We start from the raw sequence: 27,940 nt of genomic DNA, 5'->3' as shown, positions 1-27,940 counted from the left end.
CCTGTTACCCCTGGCGCAAACCAAACTCATAATTCCACAAAAAGAACGATATGCCTATGGTCAAGCATGGTGCTGGCTGTGTGATGGTGTGGGGATTTGGGCTTTGCTGCTTCAGGGCCTGGAAAACTTGCAGTAATTGAGGGAAACATAAATTCTGCTCTGTACCAATACAACTAGATTATGCAGCCAGACAATGATCCAAAGCATAGGAGCTAGTCCTAGAAGTAAGTGAAAGACTGATATCCAGTTATTGGAAGCATTTGTTTGTAGTTATTGCTGCTAAAGTTGGCACAAAGACTTTACGTTTAAGGGGCAATTAGTTTTTCACAATGACAATACGTGTTGGATAACTTTTTTGCTTCAGTAAAATAAACAAACAAAAAATCTATAATTTTTACTCAGGTTGCCTTTGTTTTATGTTGCATAATTTTTTTGGAAGATTTAAAACTATTTAGTATGAGATATACACAAAGACTGTAGTTTGGAATAATGATGATGTAAGCAATCAGTAGGCTATGTCTTTAGCCGTGTGTGTGTGCACGCACGTGTGTATGTGTATATGCACACACACAGCCTACTGCTTGCTTACATCCTCATTATTCCAAACTACAGTGTCATAGCCAATTCTAAAATGACCTTGACCCTCATAAACATTGGTGTTGCTGCTATAAGCAATGTAGCCATGTGAATTATATTTCAAACCGTATGATCAACATAGAAGCACCATGTCAGCAATACAAACAAAAGGTTATAAACAGTTTAAAAACAGTATAAAACTGTTATAAACAGTCACCAAATAACACAATTAACAAAAAACAGTTTTATTTCTCCTCCAACATACTGTTGACAGAACAGGTATTTGAACACGTCAAATACTAACATTATAACCATTATAATCATAATAACATGGAATGTAGTTTTCAGGTCACCACTTGTTTTTGTATTTTTTTTTAGTTTATATAAGAAACACAGTTTGTCAAATAAATAAAAGCTCTATTATAGTCTCTGTGTGCCTCTACTGCTTACTCGAATATATTTCTCTCTTTACAGTGGAAAAAGTTGTAAGAGTGGTCATTTCTTATTGTAAAGCAAAGCAACCTTTCTCCACCTTCCGTTTACTCTAATCACAGAGTATGAGCAAATAACTGAGTGCAATCTGAAGCGCTACATCATTCTTCTGGAATGGACAGGACTAGATTCACAGATTCTAGATTATTTACACTTTGTCATTTCTTTGCCAGTAAATGCTTTTTAGAAAATGTAGGGATGTAAAACTTGAGGGGGAGGGGGAGAGGGCGATGCGAGGAAGGCTACCAGTCAAGTAAACAAACCACTGTCATGTCACCAGTATTCTCCCCATTTAACCCTTTTTAATCCTCTATAAAACAGGAAAAAGAAACACCAATATAAGACAGTAAAGAACCTTGCAGCTTCCTTAACGCCCCTTTATGGGCACTGAATGGATCGAAAGAAAGAAATCAAGAAAGAAAGAAAAGCTTTATATAAAAAAAAAAAAAAGAAAAGAAAAAAAAAAAGAAAGAGACAAATGGTATTTGACAGAGAGACTGACACAGTCAAACTCCCATTGTTTTAATCTCACAATCTGCAGTTGGGTTGTATATTTTTGTGTTTAAATATTGCAAGCAAAAGCCCAAGTTCAATCGGCACTGTGCTCCTCTAACTGTGAGATAATGGTTATGAGGTTCTGTAGGCCAAAGATGTATCCTGTGTCCTGGCCTTCGTGCACTACACTGTCCTCCCCATAGTGCCGGCATGTGGTGTGGGCAAAATCAATCATTCGCACATCCACCACAGGCCTGGAGTTCCCAGTGCTGCTGTTCGCACCACTGCTAGCACCACTACTGCTGCTCCCACACGCTCCTCCAGTGCTGTGAGGAAACCCAAAAGCGCCTTGCTCCTCCTCCTCCTCCTCCTCTTCTTCTTCTTCTTCTTCCTCCTCCTCTTCTTCTTCTCCCTCTTCATCGGAAAGGCGGTCCTCAGTAGAGCGGCGCGAGCATGGCGGGTCTCCATCATAAATAATGAGGAGTGAGCTGGAGTAGAAGCGGTAACTCTCGCATGCCTCCAGGGCGGCCTGCATTTCTCGGAGACGTCGCAGCACGGGGGAGAGGAGCTCACGCCGCAACCTCCGGCCGTCATGGAAGAACTGGAACAGAGCCTCCTTAAAACCAGCTAACGTCAGCTTGCGCCCGTGGTACTTGTTCATGAACATAAGCTGACCCGAGTCGGACTGGTAGACCTGCAGAAAACGAGAACTGCATTACTACAACACAGTTGTCGTCATTTATGCAGGCTCAGGTTATGTTTTCTTAAAACCACCCCACACCATGTAGCCATCAGCAGCTCTGATGACATACATACAGTGGGGTCCAAAAGTCTGAGACCACACTGAAATCTGGGGGGGGGGGAAATTCCCCCCCATTTAAAACAAAGTTTTACAATTTGACATATTTAAAACAAATGAAATGTTTAATATCTTGAATAATTAATATTCAAAATTCTGCACCATTTCTAGGTCCCTATTTAAATGTAAGCAAATGTGTGATATTGACCATCACTTCAAGATCACTTTAATCTAGAAGCATACGTATAATTTGTGCAGGCCAAATGTAATTCAACCACGAGGTCAGGTCAAGAGAGATAAAAGGAAGAAAGAAAACCCTCTCTCTCTCTCTCTCTCTCTCTCTCTCTCTCTCTGTCTCTCTCTCTGTCTCTCCTCCCTCCCCCACCCCCTCCCTCCCTCCCTCCCCCACCCCCTCCCTCCCTCCCTCCCCCACCCCCTCCCTCCCTCCCTCCCCCACCCCCTCCCTCCCTCCCTCCCCCACCCCCTCCCTCCCTCCCTCCCCCACCCCCTCCCTCCCTCCCTCCCTCCCTCACAGCAGACACTTAAACTGTAAGGAGTTGAGTGGAAGCTCACCTGCATGCCACAGAGACGGACCCCAATGCTGGCTGATGTGCTTTGCTGGCACTTGCGGATCTGCATGGCTTTCTTTTCCTCGGACGCGTCGTCACCGTGCTGCCGTGTGCCCATCTTCAGATCTAAAACACACGGCATCGTGTGACGCCATGTCAGGTTCTCCAACAGGATAAACTCTAGGAAGGGGCTGGGTTAAGGAAAACTAACTGTACAAAAATGCTGTGGCTCTTATAACAAAGCATCTCCGACACAAGTCAGCTTGTAACTGTACAGACAAACTGTTTTAAACCATTTAAAAAGGTGTTTACTCCATACAACGGAATACAAAAATCATTTTTTACAACCTTTCAAAACCTTCACAGCAATCTTAACATCCCTCCCACACAATAGGGCTTAACTGACAGCACAACACAGCACTGCCCAGCTGTCTTTAGCAGTTGGAGGATACTGTACTGGTTGCGGTGCTTGGCGTTCTCCTTCATCCTTTGCAGGTGTTGCTGGTGGCACTTGAGGCTCCAGGGGTTGTGCTTGAGCTGTGGTGCAGCAGCGTTACTCCTCTCCAGGCTATAATAGAGCACCTCAGCCTGCTGGAACCACTCCAGCTCCTCCTCCCGCTTCAAACTGAACGTGGGGGAAGGGAAAAAATAAAATAAAAAATAAGTGAGAGGCTCGCACATTTAGAAAACCCAACAGCGTATCTAGCTACCTAATAACTTATAAAACGTTCACACCACAAAATGACAGCATCCCCAACATACAAAGCCAACAAACATGTACAGGATTACAATTTATAGCCATGCTGTATTAAACCGACACCATGCCGACATTTTTATAGATGTTGAAAGGCAAGACAAATATTGTCCAAAAACCTAGATTTGAAAAGCCCTTGCAATGACTTCTTCATTTGGTGGCTGCACACATCTTTACATTTTACTGTCATCTGATTACTAAAATAGTATAAGAATTTTTCAGTATTGTGTTTATTCTGTTTAGTGCTTGCATTGTTGTTCAGACACGACAGCTTGATGTTAGGTTTGTGGTAAACTCCTAGTACAAAAGTTGGCTTCATCGCTATTGAAGCTGGAGGAGTTTTTAATCAGAGAATGTTTGATAATGTAATTTTATGACCGTCTGATTCAAACAGGATGAATATCTATGCAATTTATCCAAATGACCACAAATAAAAACACTCAACAAGCACTTTATTAGGAACGCTATACTAATACTGGGTAGGCCCTCCCTTTGCTCTCAAAACAACCTCAATATTAGTCATGGCATGGATTCCACAAGATGTTGGAAACATTCCTTTGAGATTCTGGTCCATGTTGACATGATTGCATCACACAACTCCTGCAGATCATGGCATAGTCAAAAAAATAAATACAATTACCCAAAATAAATAAATAAATAAAAAACTGTGCACCTAAATGAGTCTCTGACCAGCTTTACGGATTACATTAATGCGAGGTTGCATTAAACAGACTTCTATTATAGACGGATGCATGTGAACGTTGAAATACACAAAGGTCATTTCCACTGGAATTTTTACTTTTCATATTTGGAAACTGGCACTGGATTAAAATCATGGGTCTTTGTAATCTCTCAAATTATAGTACCTCCTCAGGTAAAACTAATCCAGCTCAAACAGGATTTTAGATAAAACAAAGACAAACTGACTAGCTACACTTAACACTTGACAACAAGTAAACACGACAATGGCTTCGATTGTCCTTGAGACATATTACACAGGAATTTCAGGCTAGTGTGAAAGTTTAAATGTAAATGTTTCTGAATAAAAAAAGAAAGAAAGAAAGAAAGAAAGAAAGAAAGAAAGAAGGATGTGATGTACTTTACTCCTGTTTTCACGCAAAGGTCTCCTCACCTCTTGTCTTTGTCCTTGCGTGAGTGTCTGGCCCTTTCCTTGCTGTAGCCTTCATTGTCCAGCAACATTTTTTTGGACCACTTCATCTTATTCTTAGGTTCCAGGTCAGATGAGGGGTCCACATTCTCCAGATCACCCAGGTCACTGTGCAGCGGGTAGGCGATGAGACACAGATTACCCTCCTCATCCTCCTCGAAGCTCACTGACACCACCCCTACAGAAAGAGGAAAAGAAAGAGAAGTTAATTTCACAAACCAAACAAAAAAACAAAAAAAAAAAACAACCAGAGTCAGACTTCCCAGCTCAAAAATAGGCAGACTGGGAAATCTTGAGCCATCTTACCCACTCCAGTCTTTTTTTTAACGTTCTTACAAGCTTTCCAGCATTTTACAAAAGTTACAGAGCCATCTGCACAGCCCTCAGCTAACCTGATAGAGATCAGACAAGTCCACAACACAGAACGGGAAAGAGATGTGTGCAGAAAACAGAGGTACAGAGGGGAAGAAAGAAAAAGAAAAAAAAAAAAACAGACAGGAACAAAGAAAATCGGGTGTGGGGTAAGGAACAAAAGCCACAATATAGAGGTTTCATCTGCCTGCGGAAATATACATTTTCTTCACTAAAAGCATTAACAAGAGATTGTTTATTTATACCAGCAAGAAAGGACACAAGGCGGAAAACTTGAAAACCAAACGATTTATTTAATCAAACTCAACCAAAAAGAGCAAGTACATAAGTGTTCACAGAAATCCCCTGCTAAAGAAACCCAAAAAAGCCATAAAGATTAAAAAAAAGAAAAGAAAAAGAAAAATCACATTCAAGAAACAAGCATGATGTGTCTTGGTTAAAAAATAAATAAATTAATTAATTAAAAAAAAAAAAAAAAAAATATATATATATATATATATATATATATATATATATATATATATATATATATATATATATATATATATATATATATATATATAAATAAAATATTTTATATATATATATTATTTTGCACAGGGCATTTCTGCATCTTTTTGTACAAATAATAAATATTATACCTATTGTTCATATACAAGCAAAATGTACATAAACAACAACAACAACAAAAAGTTTCAGCAAAAGAAAAGAAGTGATGGCAGAGTACAACCAGTTCATAATTATTACAACAAAAGGGTCAATTTTTTTTTGTTTGCTTTTAAAGTCTCTTAGAGGAGGTGAGCTTAAAGCCAATTTACATTTCCCACCTCTGCCTGCTTCTCTAATCTTTGCATCCCCAATCCCACCAGTCCAGTACTTTAACTTAAGTCGTGTAAGCTACACTCTGATTTAAATACGGTAGATAAAACAGGGGTTGGGGGGGGGGGGGGGGTTGGGGGGGTAAAAATAGAGGGAGCTCTTGAGAGACATACAAATTCAGAGAGCTAGAGAAGCACAATACATTTTAAATGATGGCAAATTTGGGTACACGCTCCTCGGATCATAACAGCGGTAGGACACAGATATAATTAAAGACTGCTAAACATACAGCAGCAGATATCTTTCCAACTAAGCATGATAATGCTATACATTCAGATTATGTACAACAGCAGAAGAGAAAGGTAGGAAGTGAAAGCTGTAATGTAAGCATTGGTACTGGGAACAGTTCGGTTTCAAGGCAGAGCATTACAGCATATGTGCGCAGTGTGTGCATGAATAAAGCCATGTCGCTGTGTGCTGGTCACATGAACATGTCATGCCATGCAATATATTTCCTTTAAAAAATAAAAAGAGGAGAATTAGATGCTGCTAATGGTTTGTTCAGTCTTAATGATTATCCAGAGAGGTCATGTTTCTCCTCTTCAGACTCCAGCTTATCTTTAGATGTTGTGAGGATCAAACCCAGACCTTTCTTGTCCAGAATCCAACACCAACAAGAAACCTGGATGAATGTCAATCTAAGTGCACTGTCTATGGTATAAAATAGTAACGTCTAGCACTGTAGGTCAAACAGGAAACCATTTGGCATTTAGACTACAGCGCCGTCACGTGGAAGAAGTCCCTTTAACTCAACCTGCACTGATGCGGTTACGGCACATCTTCATGACGTAAACAAGTATCACTGCGCACACAGTCAGAATTAAAACAAACAAATACAAAAAAGTAAATTAATTAAATAAATAAAAAAAACACTGTTCCGTTGCACGGAGCGAGGTCGATGAACTCTTACTAATACACCGTAGTAAACAGTACGCCACCTATTAATGTATTTATTACGTAGGCTAGTTAAGGACTATTTTTAGCGGCGCAGTGTTGAGACTACTCAGTACAGTAAACATGCAGTTAATACACACTACACGATTTTGGACGCAAAAGCGCAGGTAGGGAGAGAAACAGGCCACAGGCTAATCAGCTAGCTAGCTAGCTAACTAGCCCCAGTTGGCTGCTTACCTCGGTACTGCGGGGTGAACTTGCGCATGGCCGCAGGGAGGCTCTTGTAGAACTGGTGCTCCCGGGGGATGAGCGGCTTGCAGATGGTCTGTTCGCCGAAGCGCAGCACGCACGAGTGGCCGCCCACCTGGTGCACAAAGGGCTCAAGGAGAACCCCCTTCCCCAAAGCCATCGGCTGCTCTGGCTCCATCCCCTCGATGGCTGGGCTCATCCTCCGCGGGCATTAAGACTCCGCGGGACACGATCAGACCCGAGGACACGACAACCAAGGACGAAAGACAGACACACACAGACACACAGACAGAGCGATAGATGGTGAGAGATAGAGGCTGTCTCTCTGTCGGACCTTCTGACGTCCTTTCGGCTCGCGCTGTCGTTTCTTCCCTGACTGAAGAAAACAGGAAGGAAGACGCAACACAGAAACAAACCCAAATAACGACAAAACGGAGTGCTTTCTTAACCACTTTACTATTTACACACCACCTAGACAACCTTTTAAAAAATTAAATAAAAAAATTATATTAACCGTTCTCTTTCTTAACACATAATAACCGAAAGCTCTAAGCGTCGTCTGACCGCTCACGAAGCTTAGCACCGTCAGTATGACATCGCATAGCTCTGCGTTGGACAAATAAAAACGTAACTAGGCGAAGAGTGGCCCCGCCTCCCAAACAAACCGACCAATCAGAGTCCGACGAAGGTAGTTGGTGGAAACTAACTGAGAGAGCAGCAGGCAAACAAAGGGAGGTAGAAAGAGGAAGAGTGGGGGAGGAAAGGAGGAGGAAGAGAAAGCGGTATAGAAACTATGCGAGGGGAGCTTCTCAGCTGTTTTTCTGGCTATTTAAATGGAAGGCAGCTGAAACACTGCAGATGAATAAAAAATAAAAATAAAGAGTAGCCAAGAGGGGATTATAAACACATTCATTCTCTCTCTCTCTCTCTCTCTCTCTCTCTCTCTCTCTCTCTCTCTCTCTCTCTCTCTCTCTGTACTTACAGATACCGGACAGATGACAAAAGTGAAATACTCATGGCTCTGTTATGCTGGGGGACATTTTGCTGGCATGGTTTAGGTCCATTTGTTGTCCCCTTATAAGGAAGGAACCCTGCAAATACAAAGTTATTCTATCCCCATCCACAGGGCAACTAGGGTCTGGTCACTGAATGGTTTTGAGATCTCAACCCACCTGAAAACTTATGGGTAATTTTGGACTGATGTGTTAGAGAGTGCTCCCCATCACCGTTGTCAAAATACAAATGGAAGAAATATATTTTGGAAGCACAGTATTCAGTCTCCAGTACACTTCCAGACACTTGTAGAATCTATGCCAAGTTACAATGAAGCTCTTATGGTGACTTCTGGTGGATCAACACCTAACTAAGTCGTTTTAAGTTGTTTTTGCTTTTAATCACCTGTCTGTAGATTTGCATGTAGCAATTTGTATGTGTACAACTTGTCTGCCACCCCCTGTCCTGTCTATTAATGGAAAGAGACCACCATATTTGGGTGGTGTACCATTCTAAGCACAGCAGTGGCAGTATTGGACAATAGCAGCATAGTCATGTGTGTTGTGCTATATGGGTGTATCAACCAGAGCAGTATTGCTAGAAGGTGTAGATGAACAGATCGAGGTTATAGCCCATCTTTTTCTATGCACAATGCCTGTGTGTGTGTGTGTGTGTGTGTGTGTGTGTGTGTGTGTGTGTGTGTGTATAATTACCTTTTATATGTTCCTTAATGTCAGTGTCTGACCATGTCATGACCAGCAGTGAGAATAAGGTGTTCAAAAAAAAAATCTTAGCAATACTGACAGCACTCACACTACTCACACCAACAGCACGCACACTATGGTGTCACTACAATGTTAGTGTTAATGCTGTGCTGGAAATAAACAACACTGTAATAACACCTAATTGGTCCTACGGCAGTCCTTTGAGGAATTGGGTTTGGGGGCAACTGAGTGTTAGAGGTATGTATAGTTGAAGATAAAGAGAGAAGCAGGTGTAGAATGTAGTGTGAGTCTATAGATTTCTTAGCTGTAATAGAAATATGTCGCAAATACTACTGTTTCAAGGCGGCGTGGCAGTGCATTCAAAGCAGGCTATACGGTATATATAGAATAAAGATAATTTGTGGAGGAGATTGCTGGCTGTGTGTTGTGGCACCACAGTCAGGCAGTTTGACTTTAATTTCTCTAATCCCACATGCTGGAATTCACCAGTCGAGGAATGGGCTATGGGACACAAAAGAGAGGTATTACTGTACACAGCAGGGAAGATCTAAGCCTAAAACGTCCAAGTACGTCTGATATTACAGATACTTGGGTACAGACGTTTGAAGTTAATAATGGTCTGAAAATGCTTGGTTTGGTTTTATCAATATTTCACAAACAACTAATAAACAAATGTATCAGTGTCAATACAGCATAAGTTAAAGCAACATAATCTAATTCATATCAATGTGATTTTACATGGTTCTTTGAACTCTGATTGATAACCTACACAGCCTCTCATACTCTCTCTGTACAGTCAAATATTTTCTTGTGGTCTCACTTGTGCCATATTGAGAGCTGGCTGGTCATAACATTGTATATAACTTTTTGCATTTTGCACAGGAGAAATGAGATAGTATCACAATGAAATGAAGCCAAATAGATCACATATCTGGTGTAAAAACACCACTTAATTATATTGTTCCTTCCAAAACTATTTATATCTGTATACAGATAACATGCTAACGGAACTTGTTAATGAAGACCTAAACATAAAATTGATAAAGTCATTAAGTAGACCAAAAAAGAAATCAAACAAGGAGCAATTCTTAAAATTGCATAACCCAGTGACTTTGCATGTAACTGTTGGGTTAGGTGTGGTATTTGGGTTTCGTGGTAATCGGTAATTAAAAAGATGTGCACTTCTGGGGAGGTAAATCTAGACCAGGCATGGGTGTGACCAACATTGCAGCAGGTGTTGTTGCTTACTGAAAGAAGGGGAGCACACTGGCCTTGACCTACCCAATGACTTTGGATGTTTTTGTCAGGCCTTTAAAGCACAGTACAATGAGTTCAGTCAGGTGCCAGGGCAGCACTCAACCCCTCTTAATTTAATCCAGGCTTGAGTACATTGGGATCTAGCTATGTAGTGAGATGTACAGACATACAGGACTTCTCTGGCCCGGAAACCCAATAAGAGCCCTATATAAAGGCCAAGTCTAAAGTTAAGGAATGAATATGATTTAAAGATTTATGATTTATGATTTATGATACTGAGATACTGATACTGAAGTCCCAGAAGTGAATAAAAAATAAAAAAAAATTATTTTGTTATTTTATTTTTATTTTATTTTTGGTCTGTTATTTTTTTACTTAGTTTACATTGGTCTATTATTTTAACACTGGAAATATATTCCTGACTGCAAAACAGTTGGACAACTCCTGTTGTATGCTATTCCAATGTTCTTCTTGTGTAAAGTGTACACATACAGTTGTATCTCAAAAAAATTAGAATATCGTGAAAAAGTACATTTTTGCCATAATTTAATTCAAAAAGTGGAACTTTCATATATTCTAGATTCATTACACATAAAGTGAAATATTTCAAGCCTTTTTTGTTTTAATCTGGCTGATAACAGCTTACTGCTCAAGGAAATCAAAAATCCAGTATCTCAAAATATCACAATAAAAAATTTATAATACAGAAATGTGGGCCTTCTGAAAAGTATGTTAATTTATGCATTCAATACTCGGTCGGGGCTCCTTTTGCATGAATTACTGCATCAATGCGGCGTGGCATAGAGGTAATCAGCCTGTGACACTGGTGGGGTGTTATGGAAGCCCAGGTTGCTTTGATAGCGGCCTTCAGCTCGTCTGTATTGTTGGGTCTGGTGTCTCTCATAGATTCTCTATGGGGTTCAGGTCAGGCGAGTTGGCTGGCCAATCAAGCACAGTAATAGCATGGTCAGCAAACCTGTTACTAGTAGTTTTGGCACTGTGGGCAGGTGCCAAGTCCTGCTGGAAAAGGAAATCAGCATCTTCATAAAGCTTGTCAGCAGATGGAAGCATGAAGTTCTCTAAAATCTCCTGGTAGATGCTGCATTGACTCTCGACTTGAGAACACACAGTGGACCAACACCAGCAGATGACATGGCACCCCAAATCACCACTGACTGTGGAAATTTCACACTGGACTTCAAGCAACTTGGATTCTGTGCCTCTTCACGCTTCCTCCAGACTCTGGGACCTTGATTTCCAAATGAAATGCAAAATATTCTAGCCATAATCATCAATATTATAGCAAAAAAAAGAGGCTTGAAATATTTTACTTTATGTGTAATGAATATAGAATATATGAAAGTTCCACTTTTTGAATTAAATTATGGAAAAAATGAACTTTTCCACGATATTCAAAAAAAAATTTTATATGCACCTTTATACTAAGGGTACCTCAGTGTTTTGTCCTGTTCATCTGCTGTGCATTGCGTGACTTTGTGTATGGTATACATGGTGCAATATGTGAGTGATATGTATTGAGTAGGTTTACGTGCAGAACATGTGTGACAAACTGAATTTGGAATTTTGGAATTTGAATTCCTGTCTAAGTTCATCATTAGTGGATGTGGTTGGGGGCAGAAGGGCAACAGACAGCCATCAGCACAACATGTAAAAACACAACAGGACATAATTAATGCCTTTCAGTAAAAAGGCATTAATAAAAAGTGTATGTGTGTGTGTGTGTGTGTGTGTGTGTGAGAGAGAGAGAGAGAGAGAGAGAGAGAGAGAGAGAATATGAAAGTGCTGATTGATATAAAGGCTCCTGAGAGGAGCTAAGAAGGTCAGAGAGAGAAGAGAAGAAGAAAGAAGCACTCAGAGAAAATCATCTACCACTCTCTACAGATGGACACACTAACATTAATACAGGAACATGTGGAAACCCAAAAATGTACAATTGGCCTTTCTTGTAAGTTTGTGACAAACAAATGCACATTCAGGCATAAGATGTTCCACTACACACAGACATTTATAGCTACAGCCAATGAGGTCATACTCTAAATACAGGTTATATTGATACCTGTTAAATAAGCATACCAACCTATGATCAAATACCCCTAAAGCTCAGCCCCAGTTGGGCAGTGGAAAACAGTGGGACACACTTACCCTCATGATCAGACAGCTCAGAGCAAATCCCCATCAGATTACTGAGTAATACCTGAGCTAAGAATACCATTGACAGCCAGGCATTCAGTCTAATAATACATCACCATACCTGCCATATCAGTCACAAACAAAAGCTCATACATAGATTTGTAGATACTAACCCACAGGGTTGCAATCTGGATATCAACACAACTAAGCTCAACACACTTCAGTGAGTTTCAAACTTTCATAATCAGTGAAAGTGTCCAAAATATTTTCACACACACACTCACAACCAAAATAAACCCATATATTTATTGTGCATATATATCCTTTTTAGAATTTGAGTTAGAAAAAAAACTACTTTCATAGCCTACAGTGTAACTGTGTAACGCAAGTGTGATTTCATCAAGCTAAGCTATGCACTTGCAGTGACAATCAATGAGAAAGACGTTTGTATTTAAAAATGGGTTGTTATAGTATAGTGCTGTTACAAACAGCTACAATATATTGAATCCTTTTGTAGTGTGTATCAGAGATTTCATACTACTTGGTCTTGCTTTGTTGGATTTATTTTGTCAGGTGGGTGCTGTTCCAGAATAAGCTGTTGGCAAAACCATGGCTCAATTAAAGGTGGCTACAAGGGGGCGTCACCCTCGGCATGTTTTTGAAGTCCAAACCAATATGTTCTGGTTGAGGAAAAGGTATTAAGGAGGAGGGTATGCGTAAAGGCAGAATTTATATTTGTAATAAAGCAGCACACTGTAGGTAATCCTTAGGATATGGCACAGTGAACAGTACAGGGTGTCATTAAAATCTCCATGCATACACTCGGGACTATATTTGACAGCACCATGTCGGTTGTGCCTTCATCATGGGTGTTTGTGGATGTCCACGTCTCAGTTGATCCGCAGCACTTCCAGTCTTTTCGAATTTGTTAATAAATTTGGCAACAGTGTTGTGTGGGATGTGCTCACCATGTTTCCTGTTAAAGTCCATAGCAACCTTGCGACAGCTTCCTGATCCAGCCATGAGGATTATACGTTCTTCTTTTATCAAAGGCATCCTTGAAAGCGATCTGAAAAATATACTGTATATATAATATAAACTAAGTATGAACAATTTTGGAAGACATTTTGCTAAAAAGTGTTCATTTCCCCTATGTATGGAGACTTGTGGGACACCCTGTGTGTATATACAGTATATAACATTTTCTGTTGAACTTTCTTTAAAACAAACCCAGTAAAAAGTGTCAAGTAGAAAATGTATCACTGTTCACCTGCAGTGTGATTAAGTCTTGTTTCAGGACAAAGCTACACACCTGCTGAAACTTTGTGTATGGAATGTTTGAATAAAAAAGAATATTTTTGATGGATTTTAGGGAAAACAGAGTAGAATTGAACAATATTTCCTATATTTAAACCCTTGTGTGTGCTATGATAATATAAAAATGACTGTCTTTCAGTATTATAGATTTAGTGTTGCATCTAAATGTTTGGCCTGTAGTGTATTTCAGCTCTGAGATCCTGGAAGGTAGGATATCTGAACCTCTGACCCTTTTGGCTTGCTATTCTTGTAAGGAACTTCCACTAATATAATTATTAATGCAGCTAATTAATGCTATGCGTACATCTAAATCTAACCCTAACTTTAACCTCAGTAACAAAAGGAAATGTTTTGGCTGTTTCTAAAATAAAAGCTGCAGGGTTTTCTTTAATTAAAAAAAAGAAGCAATTTCCTCATACAGACCAGCCCAGTTCCCACAAGGTCAAATCTGTCTCATGTAGTACTCTCATGTTCTCTCTCTCTCTCTCTCTCTCTCTCTCTCTCTCTCTCTCTCTCTCTCTCTCTCTCTCTCTAAAAGCACTCCATCACCTGAAGTATGCAATACATGCACCAACACCCATATTATAAAAATACTCCATTATATTAGCCACACATGTCACGCAAGTGCCAACACAGGTGACCTACTTAGGTCACATAAAAGTACCAATTTTGGCAATGGGTTGAGTAAGGGATGGTCTCTCTCCATGATACAACGTACCCAACACTAAGCCAATAAGATATTGAAATACACACTAAGTCACAGACACACATTAGGTTGGTAAATCAGGTCAGGGTTGGATATGACTTATTGGTTATTGTATAATTAATTATTCAATTCAGTTAAATAATTTTTTTTGTATAGCGCTTTTTACAATGGTCATTGTCTCAAAGCAGCTTTACAGAAATATATAAACATGGGATACAGATTTTAAATGTGTGAATTTACCCCAATTGAGCAAGCCGGTGGTGATGGTGGCAAGGAAAAACTCCCTAAGATGATATGAGGAAGAAACGTTGAGAGGAACCAGACTCAGAAGGGAACCCATCCTCATCTGGGTAACAACAGATAGTGTAAAAGTAAAGGAAAGTTCATTATGGTTTTATATGAAGTCTTTGTTGAAAAAAAAATGCAATAAGTGTCTTTACAGTATGTACAGTATCTCACAAAAGTGAGTACACCCCTCACATTTTTGTAAATATTTGATTATATCTTTTAATCTGGCAACACTGAAGAAATGACACTTTGCTACAGTGTAAAGTAGTGAGTGTACAGCTTGTGTAACACTGTAAATTTGCTGTCCCCTCAAAATAACTCAACACACAGCCATTAATGTCTAAACCGCTGGCAACAAAAGTGAGTACACCCCTAAGTGAAAATGTCCAAATTGGGCTCAAAGTGTCAATATTTTGTGTGGCCACCGTTATTTTTCACAACTGCCTTAACCCTCTTGGGCATGGAGTTCACCAGAGCTTCACAGGTTGCTACTGGAGTCCTCTTCCACTCCTCCATGACGACATCATGGAGCTGGTGGATGTTAGAGACCTTGTGCTCCTCCACCTTCCATTTGAGGATACCCCGCAGATGCTCAATAGGGTTTAGGTCTGGAGACATGCTTGGCCAGTCCTTTAGCAAGGCAGTGGTCATCTTGGAGGTGTGTTTGGAATCGTTATCATGCTGGAATACTGCCTTACGGCCCAGTTTCCGAAGGGAGGGGATCATGCTCTGCTTCAGTACATCACAGTACATGTTGGCATTCATGGTTCCCTCAATGAACTGTAGCTCCCCAGTGCCGGCAGCACTCATGCAGCCCCAGACCATGACACTCCCACCACCATGTTTGACTGTAGGCAAGACACACTTGTCTTTGTACTCCTCACCTGGTTGCCGCCACACACACTTGACACCATCTGAACCAAATAAGTTTATCTTGGTCTCATCAGACCACAGGACATGGTTCCAGTAATCTATGTCCTTAGTCTGCTTGTCTTCAGCAAACTGTTTGCAGGCTTTCTTGTGCATCATCTTTAGAAGAGGCTTCCGTCTGGGATGCCAGCCATGCAGACCAATTTCATGCAGTGTGCGGCATATGGTCTGAGCACTGACAGGCTGACCCCCCACCCCTTCAACCTCTGCAACAATGCTGGTAGCACTCATACGTCTATTTCCCAAAGACAACCTCTGGATATGACGCTGAGCACGTGCACTCAACTTCTTTGGTCGACCATGGCGAGGCCTGTTCTGAGTAGAACCTGTCCTGTTAAACCGCTGTATGGTCTTGGCCACCGTGCTGCAGCTCAGTGTCAGGGTCTTGGCAATCTTCTTATAGTCTAGGCCATCTTTATGTAGAGCAACAATTCTTTGTTTCAGATCCTCAGAGAGTTCTTTGCCATGAGGTGCCATGTTGAACTTCCAGTGACTAGTATGAGGGAGTGTGAGAGCGATGACACCAAACTTAACACACCTGCTCCCCATTCACACCTGAGACCTTGTAACACTAACAAGTCACATGACACCGGGGAGGGGAAATGGCTAATTGGGCCCAATTTGGACATTTTCACTTAGGGGTGTACTGACTTTTGTTGCCAGCAGTTTAGACATTAATGGCTGTGTGTTGAGTTATTTTGAGGGGACAGCAAATTTACACTGTTACACAAGCTGTACACTCACTACTTTACATTGTAGCAAAGTGTCATTTCTTCAGTGTTGTCACATGAAAAGATATAATCAAATATTTACAAAAATGTGAGGGGTGTACTCACTTTTGTGAAATACTGTATGTGCATTTATGTGTGTGTGTGTGTGTGTGTGTGTGTGTGTAAGAGAGAGAGAGAGAGAGAGAGAGAGAGAGAGAGAGAGAGAGAGAGAGAGAGAGAGATGTAGTTGTCACAGCTATCCTGGAAAACGTCTGAGTTTTCTCTAAAATATCCTGACTGTTCCAGTCACATCATACCACATCCTGCTGAGTTGAGCAGACCATTCATCTCAAGAGCGCACGCTGTGTGTGTGTGTGTGTGTGTGTGTGAAAGAGGTCGCACTCAGGTCTGGAGTTTCCATTATCCATTATATTGCTGAAAAACATGTTGGAAGTGTGTGTGTGTGTGTGTGTGTGTGTGTGTGTGAGAGAGAGAGAGAGAGAGAGAGAGAGACCTCACAGTACATCCAACAGGAAGCCTGGTGTGAATCTTCAGAAGGTAAATCTGGTTATCTCCTGACACATACTGACACACATGGGACACACACTTTCATCCTCTTAAGCTTCTCCAATAAGGTGTGTGTGTGTGTGTGTGTGTGTGTGTGTGTGTGTGTGTGTGTGTGTGTGTGTGTGTGTGCGTTGTGTCCGGCAATAGCCTGGTGTCCAATCCAGGGTGTATTTGTACTTCAAACTGTATTTTTTTTTTACCATGACCCTGACAAGGACAAAGAGATTACTGAAGCTGAATAAATGAATAAATGAATGAATGAAAACTAAACAAAGTATCTTATGGTTAAAAGTACAGTTTTGGTAGCAGATACTGTAGATAAAGCTAGCTGTTTAGAAACTTCAAACAAATACAGCCCCTCCCTTCTGTATTTTTTCCAATGCCATGCCCCCAGAACACACACTCCCTAGGGCAGAAGTCTTCGGACTTCTGAACGTGCAGAACATACAAGCAGAATTCAAATCCAAATCAAATGTGCTAACCACTAAGCCACCATGCCTCAAATAAATAAATATATGAAGAAATAAACAACCAATACCTTTTATTGTAAAATGAATATCATGACTTGCATAAGAAAACGATACAGTTTACAAGTGTTCTGTAATAAAAATAATGCTGTACATGAAATGTCATTTGAAATGTCAAATATTTGAAGTAACTAAAATGTAGTTGCAATTTTAGAGGATTTTGGCAGCACTAGGACATACAACGTGTACGTAGCCACACGAGTATAAAAAGCGCACATAGAAACGTACACATGCATCTATTCTTTTCATTTCATGAATCGGTAAAACAGGGCTGTAATTAATCTTTCACACACTGTTGTGCTCTCTCAAGCCTTTCACCCTTCCTGTTCAGAGCAGCATGTGAGCTCCATTTGCATGCTGCTAGCTAAAAACCAGAGCCACAGTCTGTCAGCCCACTTTGCTCTCCACGTCTTACTTCCAAGAACACACTGAACAGAACTCGTTCTGGGTAAGGGGCCAGTGGACAGCTCTGAGTACACTGCTTTCTGAGGCCTATTGTTTCACTATCGAGCAGCTACACACAGAAGGTTGTCTCAGGAAGGCTGTCTGAGGAATTCCGTGCCTGAAGAGGGCATTCATCTCGGCATAGTGAGTGGGAGCGTGTGTTTCTGTGAGAGTGGGCCTAAAAGAACCAGCAAAACAGTGGATGGTACAGAGAAGGATCTTATCAATATATTTTCTTTCGTCACGTTTTAGTCACATGAGTCTCACACAATTGCACACCCCTGCACACACGTCATTCTTCTAGCTTCAATCATTCCAGGCCTTTTTTTTTTTTTTTTTTACTGACAGAGTGTTGTTAACATAATGCTATAAATAAACAGAACAGGAATCAGATTTTCTTAGGTGTGTCCTCAAATAGGAACTTTTATTAATAAGTCTGTCTGTAATGGACCTCCCATACCTGTGAATAGACTGATGTGTAGCAAACATACAGTAACATAAATCTAAAACTCTTTTGACAAAGATATGCCTCGTGAGTGAATATGCTAAAGCAGGGGTGTCCAATCTTATGCGGAAAGGGCCGGTGTGGGTGCAGGTTTTCATTCTAACTAAGCAGAAGCCACACTTGAGTCTATTGAAAGCCAAGATCAACTGATTAAACAGGTGGAATCAGGCGTGGCTCCTGCTTGGTTGGAATGAAAACCTGCACTCACACCGGCCCTTTGCGGTAAGATTGGACACCCCTGTGCTAAAGAGTAATGTATTAGCCACAATGATGTTTAAGTGTGTGAATTCTGTTCGACATACAGAGTCATACAGAGTCATTGCAACAAGCAGGCCAACAAATGAATCTGAGGTAACTGTCCAGTAATGCAGACATGGTTTATATTTCTTTCAATCATATTTACACCAGAACAATAGAAGAGAAATACACACCAAAAAAGGTATAACGTAATGGCACAGTGGGTAGCATTGCCACCTCACTGCTCCAGGGTCCCCGGTTTAATCCTAAACTCAGGTTACTCTTTGTGTCGAGTTTTGCACATTTCCTCCATGTCCACATGGGTTTCATCCAGGTTTTCCAGTTTCCTCCCATCTCTGAAAACATGACAGTAGGTGGACTACTTTAACTCTGAATCCCCCCATTGGTGAAAATGAGCATGTGAATGTGTGTGTGCCTGGCATCCCATCCAGATTATATTCCTTCCTCATGCCCAGTATTCCCAGAATAGGCTCGAGATCCACTGCAACCCTAGCCAGGATAAAGTGGTTACTGAAGATGAATGAATGAATAAGTGAGTCAATTAATTAATTATGAATAACAACCAAAAAAAATAATCAAGGTGGATGGTGGATGCAACACTTTTACCCTGGAGGATGCCACAAATGTACCTATGCAGTTTTTCGTTAGATAACCACGTCCTACGATTTTTCTTTCACTACTTGTTGTAGTGAATATTGTTAATTTTTATCTTCATTTATGTCTGAAAATCTTTAGTGTGCAGCACCAAACACCCAGCTGTATTACCAGTAAAAAAGTCTGCATTTCTACACTGTAATAGATGTACACATGATTTTCCCTGATCTAAACTCAACATTAAAACCTTTGCATACATCCAGTGTGACTTGGTGTGTAAATCTGATTATCATAATCAAAATATCAATCAGCGTGTGAACATCTAAGCATACCAATCTATGTGTGAGTTTTTGGGTATGTGAGTGATGTACAGTATCTGTGTTGGGCATGTTGGTGTTTTACTATACCACCTCCCTTATTATAGATAATAGATTATGGAAGATAGTAATGGGGTTAAATAGGAATTGAAATTTCAAATTCATAATGAATGCAACTGTTAATCATAGCTACAAACCAAAGAATTAAACATAGGGCACTTTGGAAATGCTTAACCTCAATTTTTCGCCACAACACCCAGTCATCCAGTCAGACAGGCACATAGCAAGTGTGTCATTAATGGAACAAATAAATACGGGCCAAATTATACAGGCCATAATGACTTAGTGTATCACCCGGGGAGTACTCACTGAAGCTATGCCAGAGAGATGGAGACAGTGTTCAGAGAGAGGAATGTTGTGGCATGGCCTCATGTGCTGCGAGAAAGAGATAGCACTCTAAGGACTTAGGAGCAGACGAAGTGCAATGTGAGCCTGGCTTTAACAGAAATGTGATCATAATGAAATAGGCCAACTGAGTGCTTGCGGTACAGCAGGTCTGGAATTTGTCAACTTACCTGAGATATTTGATCTTCTTGTGTACATGTGTGACTACCAACCAACATATATACCGATACACATACATTCTGATGCTATCGCTATCATTCTTAAGTATGTGCTTTTGTATATGCATACCTGCAGCTCTACATGTATTGGGCCATGTCCTGTTCAGTATCAACACTGTCCACATAGTTGAAAACAGTACAGTATGCTATCTAGCTCAGTGCGGGTTTTGTGTGTATTCTCTGCTATTTCACATTTGATCTCACGTGTAAAAAATAAATAACACTGAACTGACTTAACAGTCTCAATGTGATTTGAAAAAGACTTGACACTGCTTGGTGGTATGAACTTGAAAGACAGAACATACAGTATTTCACATGCTCTATTTCTTTTGGTGACTTTGTCAATCTTGTAACAAGCACATTAAAGAGCTGTATCAGGTGGTGCCAGGGCAGGACTTGAGTACATTGTGATCCAGCTACAGGGTAAGAAGGACTGAACATGAAGAATATCAGCCTGGTAACCCAATAAGCACAAAGGCCATGTCTGTGTGTAAGCTATGACGTGAATGCCCATGGTGCTTTAAAGGTCCATGAATGATTGTCAAAGGAATGAATGAATGTATGAATGCCTTTATTGTCACTATACATATGTACAATGAAATTAAGAGCCACTCCTTTTTTTTTCCGTGCCAACATGTACATAAAATAAATGCTAAATACTATAGACACTATATAAATACTATAGACACTATATACCTATACTGTGAAATCAGTAAATCAGTGTGTGTTTAAAATGGTTATAGCTTTTGGGAAAAAACTATTCTTGAATCTATTAGTCCTTGTTCTGATGCACCTGTAACGTCTCCCTGAGGGCAACAGATTAAACAGATCAGAGCCAGGGTGAGAGCTGTCCTTAATGATAGTTTTTCCTCTGCTGAGGCAACGGGAGGTGTAAATATCCATCAGGGAGGGGAGAGGGCAGCCAATGATCTTCTGTGCTGCTCTTACTACTCTCTGAAGCCTCTCCCTGTCTGCCACGGTGCAGCTGCCGTACCATACCGTAATACAGTATGTCAGCAGGCTCTCGACGGACAAGTGGTAGAAGTTCAGCAGGAGATTGGGGTCCAGATTGTACTTCCTGAGAACCCTCAGGAAGTGGAGCCGCTTTTGAGCCTCCTTAATAACCGCTGTGATGTTGTCTGTCCAGGAGATGTCAGCGGAGATAAGGACGACAAGAAACCGGAAGGTGTGGACCCTCTCCACACACTCACCATTGATCAAAAGGGGGGCTAGCTCAGTGTTGTGCTTCCTGAAGTCTACAATAATCTCCTTGGTTTTCTTAGTGTTTAGAGCCAGATTGTTCTCTGAACACCAGGCTGCCAAGTTCAGGACCTCCTCTCTGTAGGCTACCTCATCTCCCTTTGAAATGAGTCCGATCACTGTAGTGTCGTCAGCAAACTTGACGATGAGGTTGTTACTGTGGACCGGACTACAGTAGTAGGTGTAGAGACAGTACAGTAGGGGGCTCAGCACACAGCCCTGTGGAGAACCGGTGCTCAACGTGCGAGTGGAGGAGAAGTGGGGGGAGACTTCTTTGGCACTGGAATAATTGTGGCTGATTTTAGGCAGGATGGGATGACTGCTTGGGCCAGGGAGAGACGGGAATTTTTGTCAAAGGTTCTGGAATGTCTTGTGTTTCAAATGAACCCAGTGGCTTAGTGGTTATCACATTTGCCTCGCACCTCCGGGGTTAGGGGTTCGATTCCCACCTCCATCCAGTGTGTGCGGAGTATGTAATGTGCTTTGGGGGTTTCCTCTGGGTACTCTGGTTTCCTCCCCCAGTCCAAATTAGGCTGCTGTAGGCATCTCTAAATTGTCCATATTGTGTGAATGCGTTTGTGATTGTGCCCTGTGATGGGTTGGCACCCCATCCTGTATGTCCCGTGCCCTGAGTCCCCTGGAATAGGCTCCCCATGACCCTGTGTAGGATAAATGGTACAGAAAATGTTTCCTCAGTGCAAGAACTGAAAACATGCTGTTCGAAGTTCAAAAATTGGTAAAAATTTACACAGAAATATCCAGGAAATAAAAATGCTTCTTTATCCACTAGTAATATTTTGGTCTTGAATTGAGCTGCATAGCTACTGCGGTGTTATTTTGGCTAGCAAATTTGCATCATATGGCTAAGAATGCAGTCATAATCCGAAGCAATATTTTTTAGCAGTGCTTCATATTAGCAATATATGTCACAGCTAGATAATAGTGTCTCCAGGCTAGCAATGCATTCCTGATAAAATATGCACACAGTGACAATGTGCCAAGATGAGGTTCAACTCTACTTGTAGATTTTTTAGTGCTGTATGAGAATTGATTACTCTGATTAGTTTGTCCATCTTTCTCGACATAATAAACCGTCACCTATATCACCAGCTCTCGTGAATAATTTTAACAGACAAATGAGCAGAATATTTTGCACTATGTAGTGTGTTAGTGCATATTGTCTGTTATCATGCATGATATAAATTTGTATAATTGTATCACCAGTTGTTAACATTTGTGTCTTGGGATGTAATGTGGATGCTAGTAAAGTGTGTTGGTTGTGAAGTGTGTGTGGCAGAGATATTTTATGTTGAGCAAAAAACACACCATTTTGTTTACATCTCCAATGTAATCAGCTTAGGTAGAGAAGTGTGAGCATGATTTTCATGGTGATTTATTATGTTCTCTAACAAACTCTGGGGCTTTCCAGGAACAGGTACTGGAGTACTGAGATCACATAACACTTTAATTGCACATGGGTTGACTTGATTCAACTATTTATATGACTTCTAATTGGTTGCAGCGGAACTAATTTAGGTTTGACAGCATTAATATTTATGCAATTAAGAATTTTATGTTTAGCATTTGTAAATAATTTTGCCAGCTATATCGATCCCTCACTTAAATATTATGGGCTATTTTCTGTAGATTCATGACATTTAATCCCAATTAAATCCATTTGAGTTCCACTTTGTAACACAGCAAAATCTGGAAAAGATAAAAAGGGGGTTAATACTTATGCCAGGCTCTGTAACAGTGTGCCATAATGCTTGATTTTATTATTAAAAATGTGAGTGGGTTGAAATGTCAAACAATCCTGTGCACAAATGATCTCAACTCTAATATTTAACAATTCTTTGGGTGCGAGTCAAATAAAACTTAATAGGAATGAACAAAACAAAAAACCCACTTTGTTTGTGTGTGTATGTGTGGGTGTCTTATTTTAACCTGATGTGCAATTATGGTGGCCTAAGTCACATGGCCCACCTGTAACTTGTTAAAAGTAGAGATTTTTGTATATACACAAGACACGGATGATGGCTTAACGCGGAAACGTGTTCGTCTTGTTTATAGTCTATTTCCATTAAAAAGTAATAGAACACATACTGTATTTAACATGTACAATATGTGTCATTAGAGGAGCCAAATGTGTCTATGTGTGTGTGTATTAGTAAATAAGTGCATGTGAGGACACGTGTATGTACAGCTGCAGTCATACAGACACCCCTCTTTTTTTCCCTTTCATCTTCTCAGTGGGTGGAGCTGCACCCCTCTCCTACTCTCAGTCTAACTCTTTCTCTCTATGCACCAAAATATCTACAAAATACCTGTCTGCTTTTTCAGCATCCTTAAAACTGTGCCCAGACCTGTGTGCTTTTAGCTTCATAGTCTCTCTACAAACCTGTTGTTATTATATTTTTACAGCTCTTTTATCTACACTCATATACATACACATATACACACACAAAAAAGCTTTCTTTCAGACTTGATTAGTATTTTCATACAAACTCTTACCTACCAAGCAATGTGATATTAACATCTCTCTCATGCACTCTCTTTTTCTCTCAGGCAAGATTGGAGGAGTGCCCATGAGGCTGAAGGATTCTGAAAAAGTGCCAAGGTGATATGAGCTACAGCGGATTGGTTGAAAGAGGGTGATGAACATTCAGAGTGGTTGCTGATTGGCTGTGTGCGCCATGTTCTCATTGACCAAGACACACCTGAGATTCTGTGCTACATCAGTTCCAGCTGCAGTGAGCACAACGGAAAAATACAGAGTCATGCTGCTTCCACACCTGGCTGGATATAAGGATACACACGAACAGACACACACACACACACACACACACACACACACAATCATGTGTTTCCATGTATTTACATTTACTTGTGTCTTACTATAGTTAAATAATCCTGTGCTCACCCCATCTTTAACTGTAACCTTAACTTCAATCATTTAAAATGAATCATTTAGGTCCTTTATTTATTTATTTATTTATTTATTTATTAAGTAAATAAACACTTTGTTTAGGAGCAATCATCCTCATGAGGACATGCAAAATGTATCCACAACGACAAAACTGTCACATTTTCACATACCTTTATATACCTTTATATACCTTTATATATATATATATATATATATATATATATATATATATATATATATATATATATACACACACACACACACACACACACACACACACACACACACACACATATATATATATATATATATATATATATATATATATATATATATATATATATATATATATATACACACACACATACACACACATAGGGTCGTGTATACCATTGTCCTGTTTTTATTCTCATTAGGATGACTGGGTGGAAATTATTTGTAACTACAATAGAGAAAGTGAGGTAAGTATGCAAGTATGTGCTTTTGACAGTGAATAATTAGCTATTCTAAAATAAGAGAAAAGCATAACCAGGAGATGTAATTGGACTGAGATTTCATTATCACACAACAGAAAGTGAAAACCCATGCAACAGAATAGGGGAAGCATAAAAATAAAAAATCTTTTCACGTGTAGTACAGCTTTGATGTAAATTTATGCACCAGCTACCTTTACTCTTTTTGGTGCTTTTTTCATATGCAGGTCCTCCTGAAGTGAGCTTTATGATGACTTGGTCGTAATGGCCCAGTTAATCCCCATGAATGAATCTGACTCAGTCTGAGGGTATTAAAACATGCCATAATCCACCCCCTCTTGGGTTAATACTTGCTGCATCTAAAATGAATAACCTAGTAAATGTAGAGGAAAACTGGCAATAAGAAAAAGAGAGGAATATGAAAGAGATGAAGATGGAGAAGAAGTAGCATGTGGAGTTAAAAGAAGAGGTGAAATGCATAAGGGAGAAAATGAAACAAGAAAGAGTTAAACATGCCTAAGAAAACAGATGGCAGACAGGGGGAAAGATTAGGAATGTGATAGTAATTCCTGAAATTGGGGAAATTTTGCAGAAAGGAAGGCTTCTACAAAACATCTACAAAAAATCCATAGCTTCTTTTAATCCAGCTACACATGATCCATGATCCACAATCCATGGTGGTCAGTGTTCTGCATCCTGGGTTTTTCTTCTGTAGGGACTGGTCACACCCACAGGCAAGTTGGTTGCTAACATTCTGAACATAAGTGTTAAAGTTTTCAGTAAGACCTGCCATAAAATTTATGTCTAGCCTGAAACATGCATTCTTAAAATCAATTTCTCAAGCTATGACAACCATATCCAAGAGCTATCTCAGGGTAGGCAGGCTCAGATAGGAGGGAGGGATTAAGCAGTCCTAATCCAGAATAATATCAATATACTGTAAGTAGACGCTCTAACAGAGCTAGTCTTATAGGTGTTGAGCTGATATGACATGCTCATAAGGTTTGTTTTTCCCTTACATGTTCATCTGTAAAATGCCTTTCGGTATCCATATATTTACACTATATGGGCAAAAGTTTGCAGACACCTGACCATCACACTCATATGTGGTCCTTCCCCAAACTGTTGCCACAAAGTTAGTAGCACACAATTGTATAGAATGCCTTTGTTTGTTGTTGCATTGCAATTTCCCTCCACTGGAACTAAGAGACCCAAACCTGTTGCAGCATGACAGTGCCACTATGTACAAAGCGAGGTCCAGAAGAGTGGAAGTTATTATAACAGCAAAGGGGGACTAAATATGGAATGGGATGTTCAACAAGCTCAATTGAGTGTATTGGTCAGGTGTGATGCTATTGTTTATCTATTAGTGTAGCTTCAGGCAATACATTTTCACATTTTGCTGCCAGAAAATGTATTATGTATGTGTTTAACAACTGGCAATATTGTGTAGTAACACATGCCTGTGCTACATTCATGAATGAATGAATGTGTCATCTGTTCAGAGTTTTGCATGTTCAACCTGTGTTCATGTGGGTTTCCTCCAGGTTCTCGGTTTTCTCCCACTCTCGAAAATATATCAGTAGGTGGATAGGCAACAATAATTATCCCATATGTGTGAAAGAGTGTGTGCATGGAGTGTTCCTGCTCTGTTGTCAGTGTTCCTGGGTTAGGCTCAAGACCCAACATAACCCTGAAAAAGAGAAAGTGATTACTGAAAATAAATGAACAAATAAATGCATTACAAGACCCAGTTGTGGTAACATCTAGTGCAGTGATCATCTTCCCTGTTCCGAGAGACTTACCGTCCTACACAGTTCAGATTCAGGAATTCAAGTCTGCTTGGCTGACACAGATCTACTGGAAAATTATTGGGACTGATTTTTGTGTGAAGGTAGTTTCACAGCAAAAGGCTTATTGATCACAGCTCTAGAGCTTGGCTATATAACCTGAGGCTCATCTATCAATGTTTTCTTAATAATTTTTGATTTGATAGTGACATGGGTTTTACATCCTCAGCATTATCCAGCAATTTATGAATTTTCCTCTGCAACTGACTGTGCCTTGAATGATCACTCAGGTTAAAACGTATATAATTTCCTTGAGCATTGGAGTGGAATAAATGTTAATATTTGATTGAACTGCATTCATTGTTCTTTCAAAATAGCAAGTCTTGAATACTGAACTGGCATTAGCGTTCCATGAGATGTTGTTAATACTCACTGTTTAGGTGTACCAGCTATAGAGTTTTCTTCCATAGTTGTGCTGGCACCTTCATGAAAGAAAAGTTGAGTCACGTTGATATTTCTAGTTTAGTGTAGCACTGTGTGGGCTGGCTGCATGGAAGGATTTTAAAGCTTTATGTGCAAAGACAGAGAGTTAAACCAATGCTCTAGACCCAACAGGTAACAAAATAAAATTTTGCTTGTACATAATTTATTTTCTCATCAGAACCAATGCTAGATTAGAAAAAAAAGTTCCATCTAGGACCCTGAAGGGTTGTTTGGGTTGTGCCCCTGGGAGAACCTTTAAAGGTTACAGCAGAGGGTCTCATTTTCACAAAAATGACAATACCTAATTTATTTGTACATATACAGTATACAGTACCCTCCACTAATATTGGTACCCTTGCTAAATATGAGCAAAGAAGACAGTGAAAATTTGTCTTCATTCTTTAACCTTTTGATCTTTTGTTGAAAGAAATTCACAAAAATACTCTCATGGATGTCCAACAATTGCAAACACAACACAGGTTTATAAAAAAAAATCTGTGTTAAATATAGGTGTACAACAATTATTTGTACCTCTATGAATTCATATGAGAGAAAAATATATTTGAAGTATATTCCCATTTATATTTTATTTTTTTTAGTACACCTGGGTGACTAGGAAGAGGAAATTTTTCAACCATGACTTCCTGTTTCACAGGGGTATAAATATGAGGTAACACATAATCCAAATTCCCTTATTCTTTCATAACAATGGGTAAGATCAAGGAATATAGCTGTGATGTGCAGCAAATGGTTGTTGAGCTTCACAAAATTGGCCATGGTTATAAGAAAATAGCACAAGCATTGAAAATGCCCATTTCCACCAGCAGGGCAATAATTGAGAAGTTC

The 27,940-nt window shown here is 40.0% G+C and overlaps 1 protein-coding gene across 1 annotated transcript; it reads right to left on the bottom strand.

The window, feature by feature from the left end:
- Positions 1-805: 805 nt before the first annotated feature.
- ip6k2a (inositol hexakisphosphate kinase 2a) lies at positions 806-7,857 on the bottom strand. Its single transcript, XM_017480308.3, has 5 exons — positions 7,236-7,857; positions 4,818-5,031; positions 3,384-3,556; positions 2,936-3,111; positions 806-2,257 (listed from the first exon to the last, which is right to left on the bottom strand). The coding sequence occupies exons 1-5, from the start codon at positions 7,444-7,446 to the stop codon at positions 1,658-1,660; spliced, it is 1,374 nt and encodes a 457-aa protein (XP_017335797.1). The 5' UTR covers positions 7,447-7,857; the 3' UTR covers positions 806-1,657.
- Between the last annotated feature and the right edge of the window lie 20,083 nt (positions 7,858-27,940).

Source organism: Ictalurus punctatus, chromosome 11, assembly GCF_001660625.3.
Source record: "Ictalurus punctatus breed USDA103 chromosome 11, Coco_2.0, whole genome shotgun sequence".
NCBI classification, from domain to species: Eukaryota; Metazoa; Chordata; class Actinopteri; order Siluriformes; family Ictaluridae; genus Ictalurus; species Ictalurus punctatus.
Note: the sequence above shows the minus strand (reverse complement) of the source record. Positions and strands in the feature narration are given on the sequence as shown.

Excerpts from the sequence above, each read along its gene's own strand:
- ip6k2a (XM_017480308.3), bottom strand. The coding sequence starts at position 7,446 with ATGAGCCCAGCCATCGAGGGGATGGAGCCAGAGCAGCCGATGGCTTTG. Across the intron at positions 5,032-7,235 it reads GTTCACCCCGCAGTACCGAG|GGGTGGTGTCAGTGAGCTTC; the intron begins GTAAGCAGCCAA and ends CTCTTTCTGTAG. Across the intron at positions 3,112-3,383 it reads CAAGCACCGCAACCAGTACA|AGTTTATCCTGTTGGAGAAC; the intron begins GTATCCTCCAAC and ends GCCCCTTCCTAG.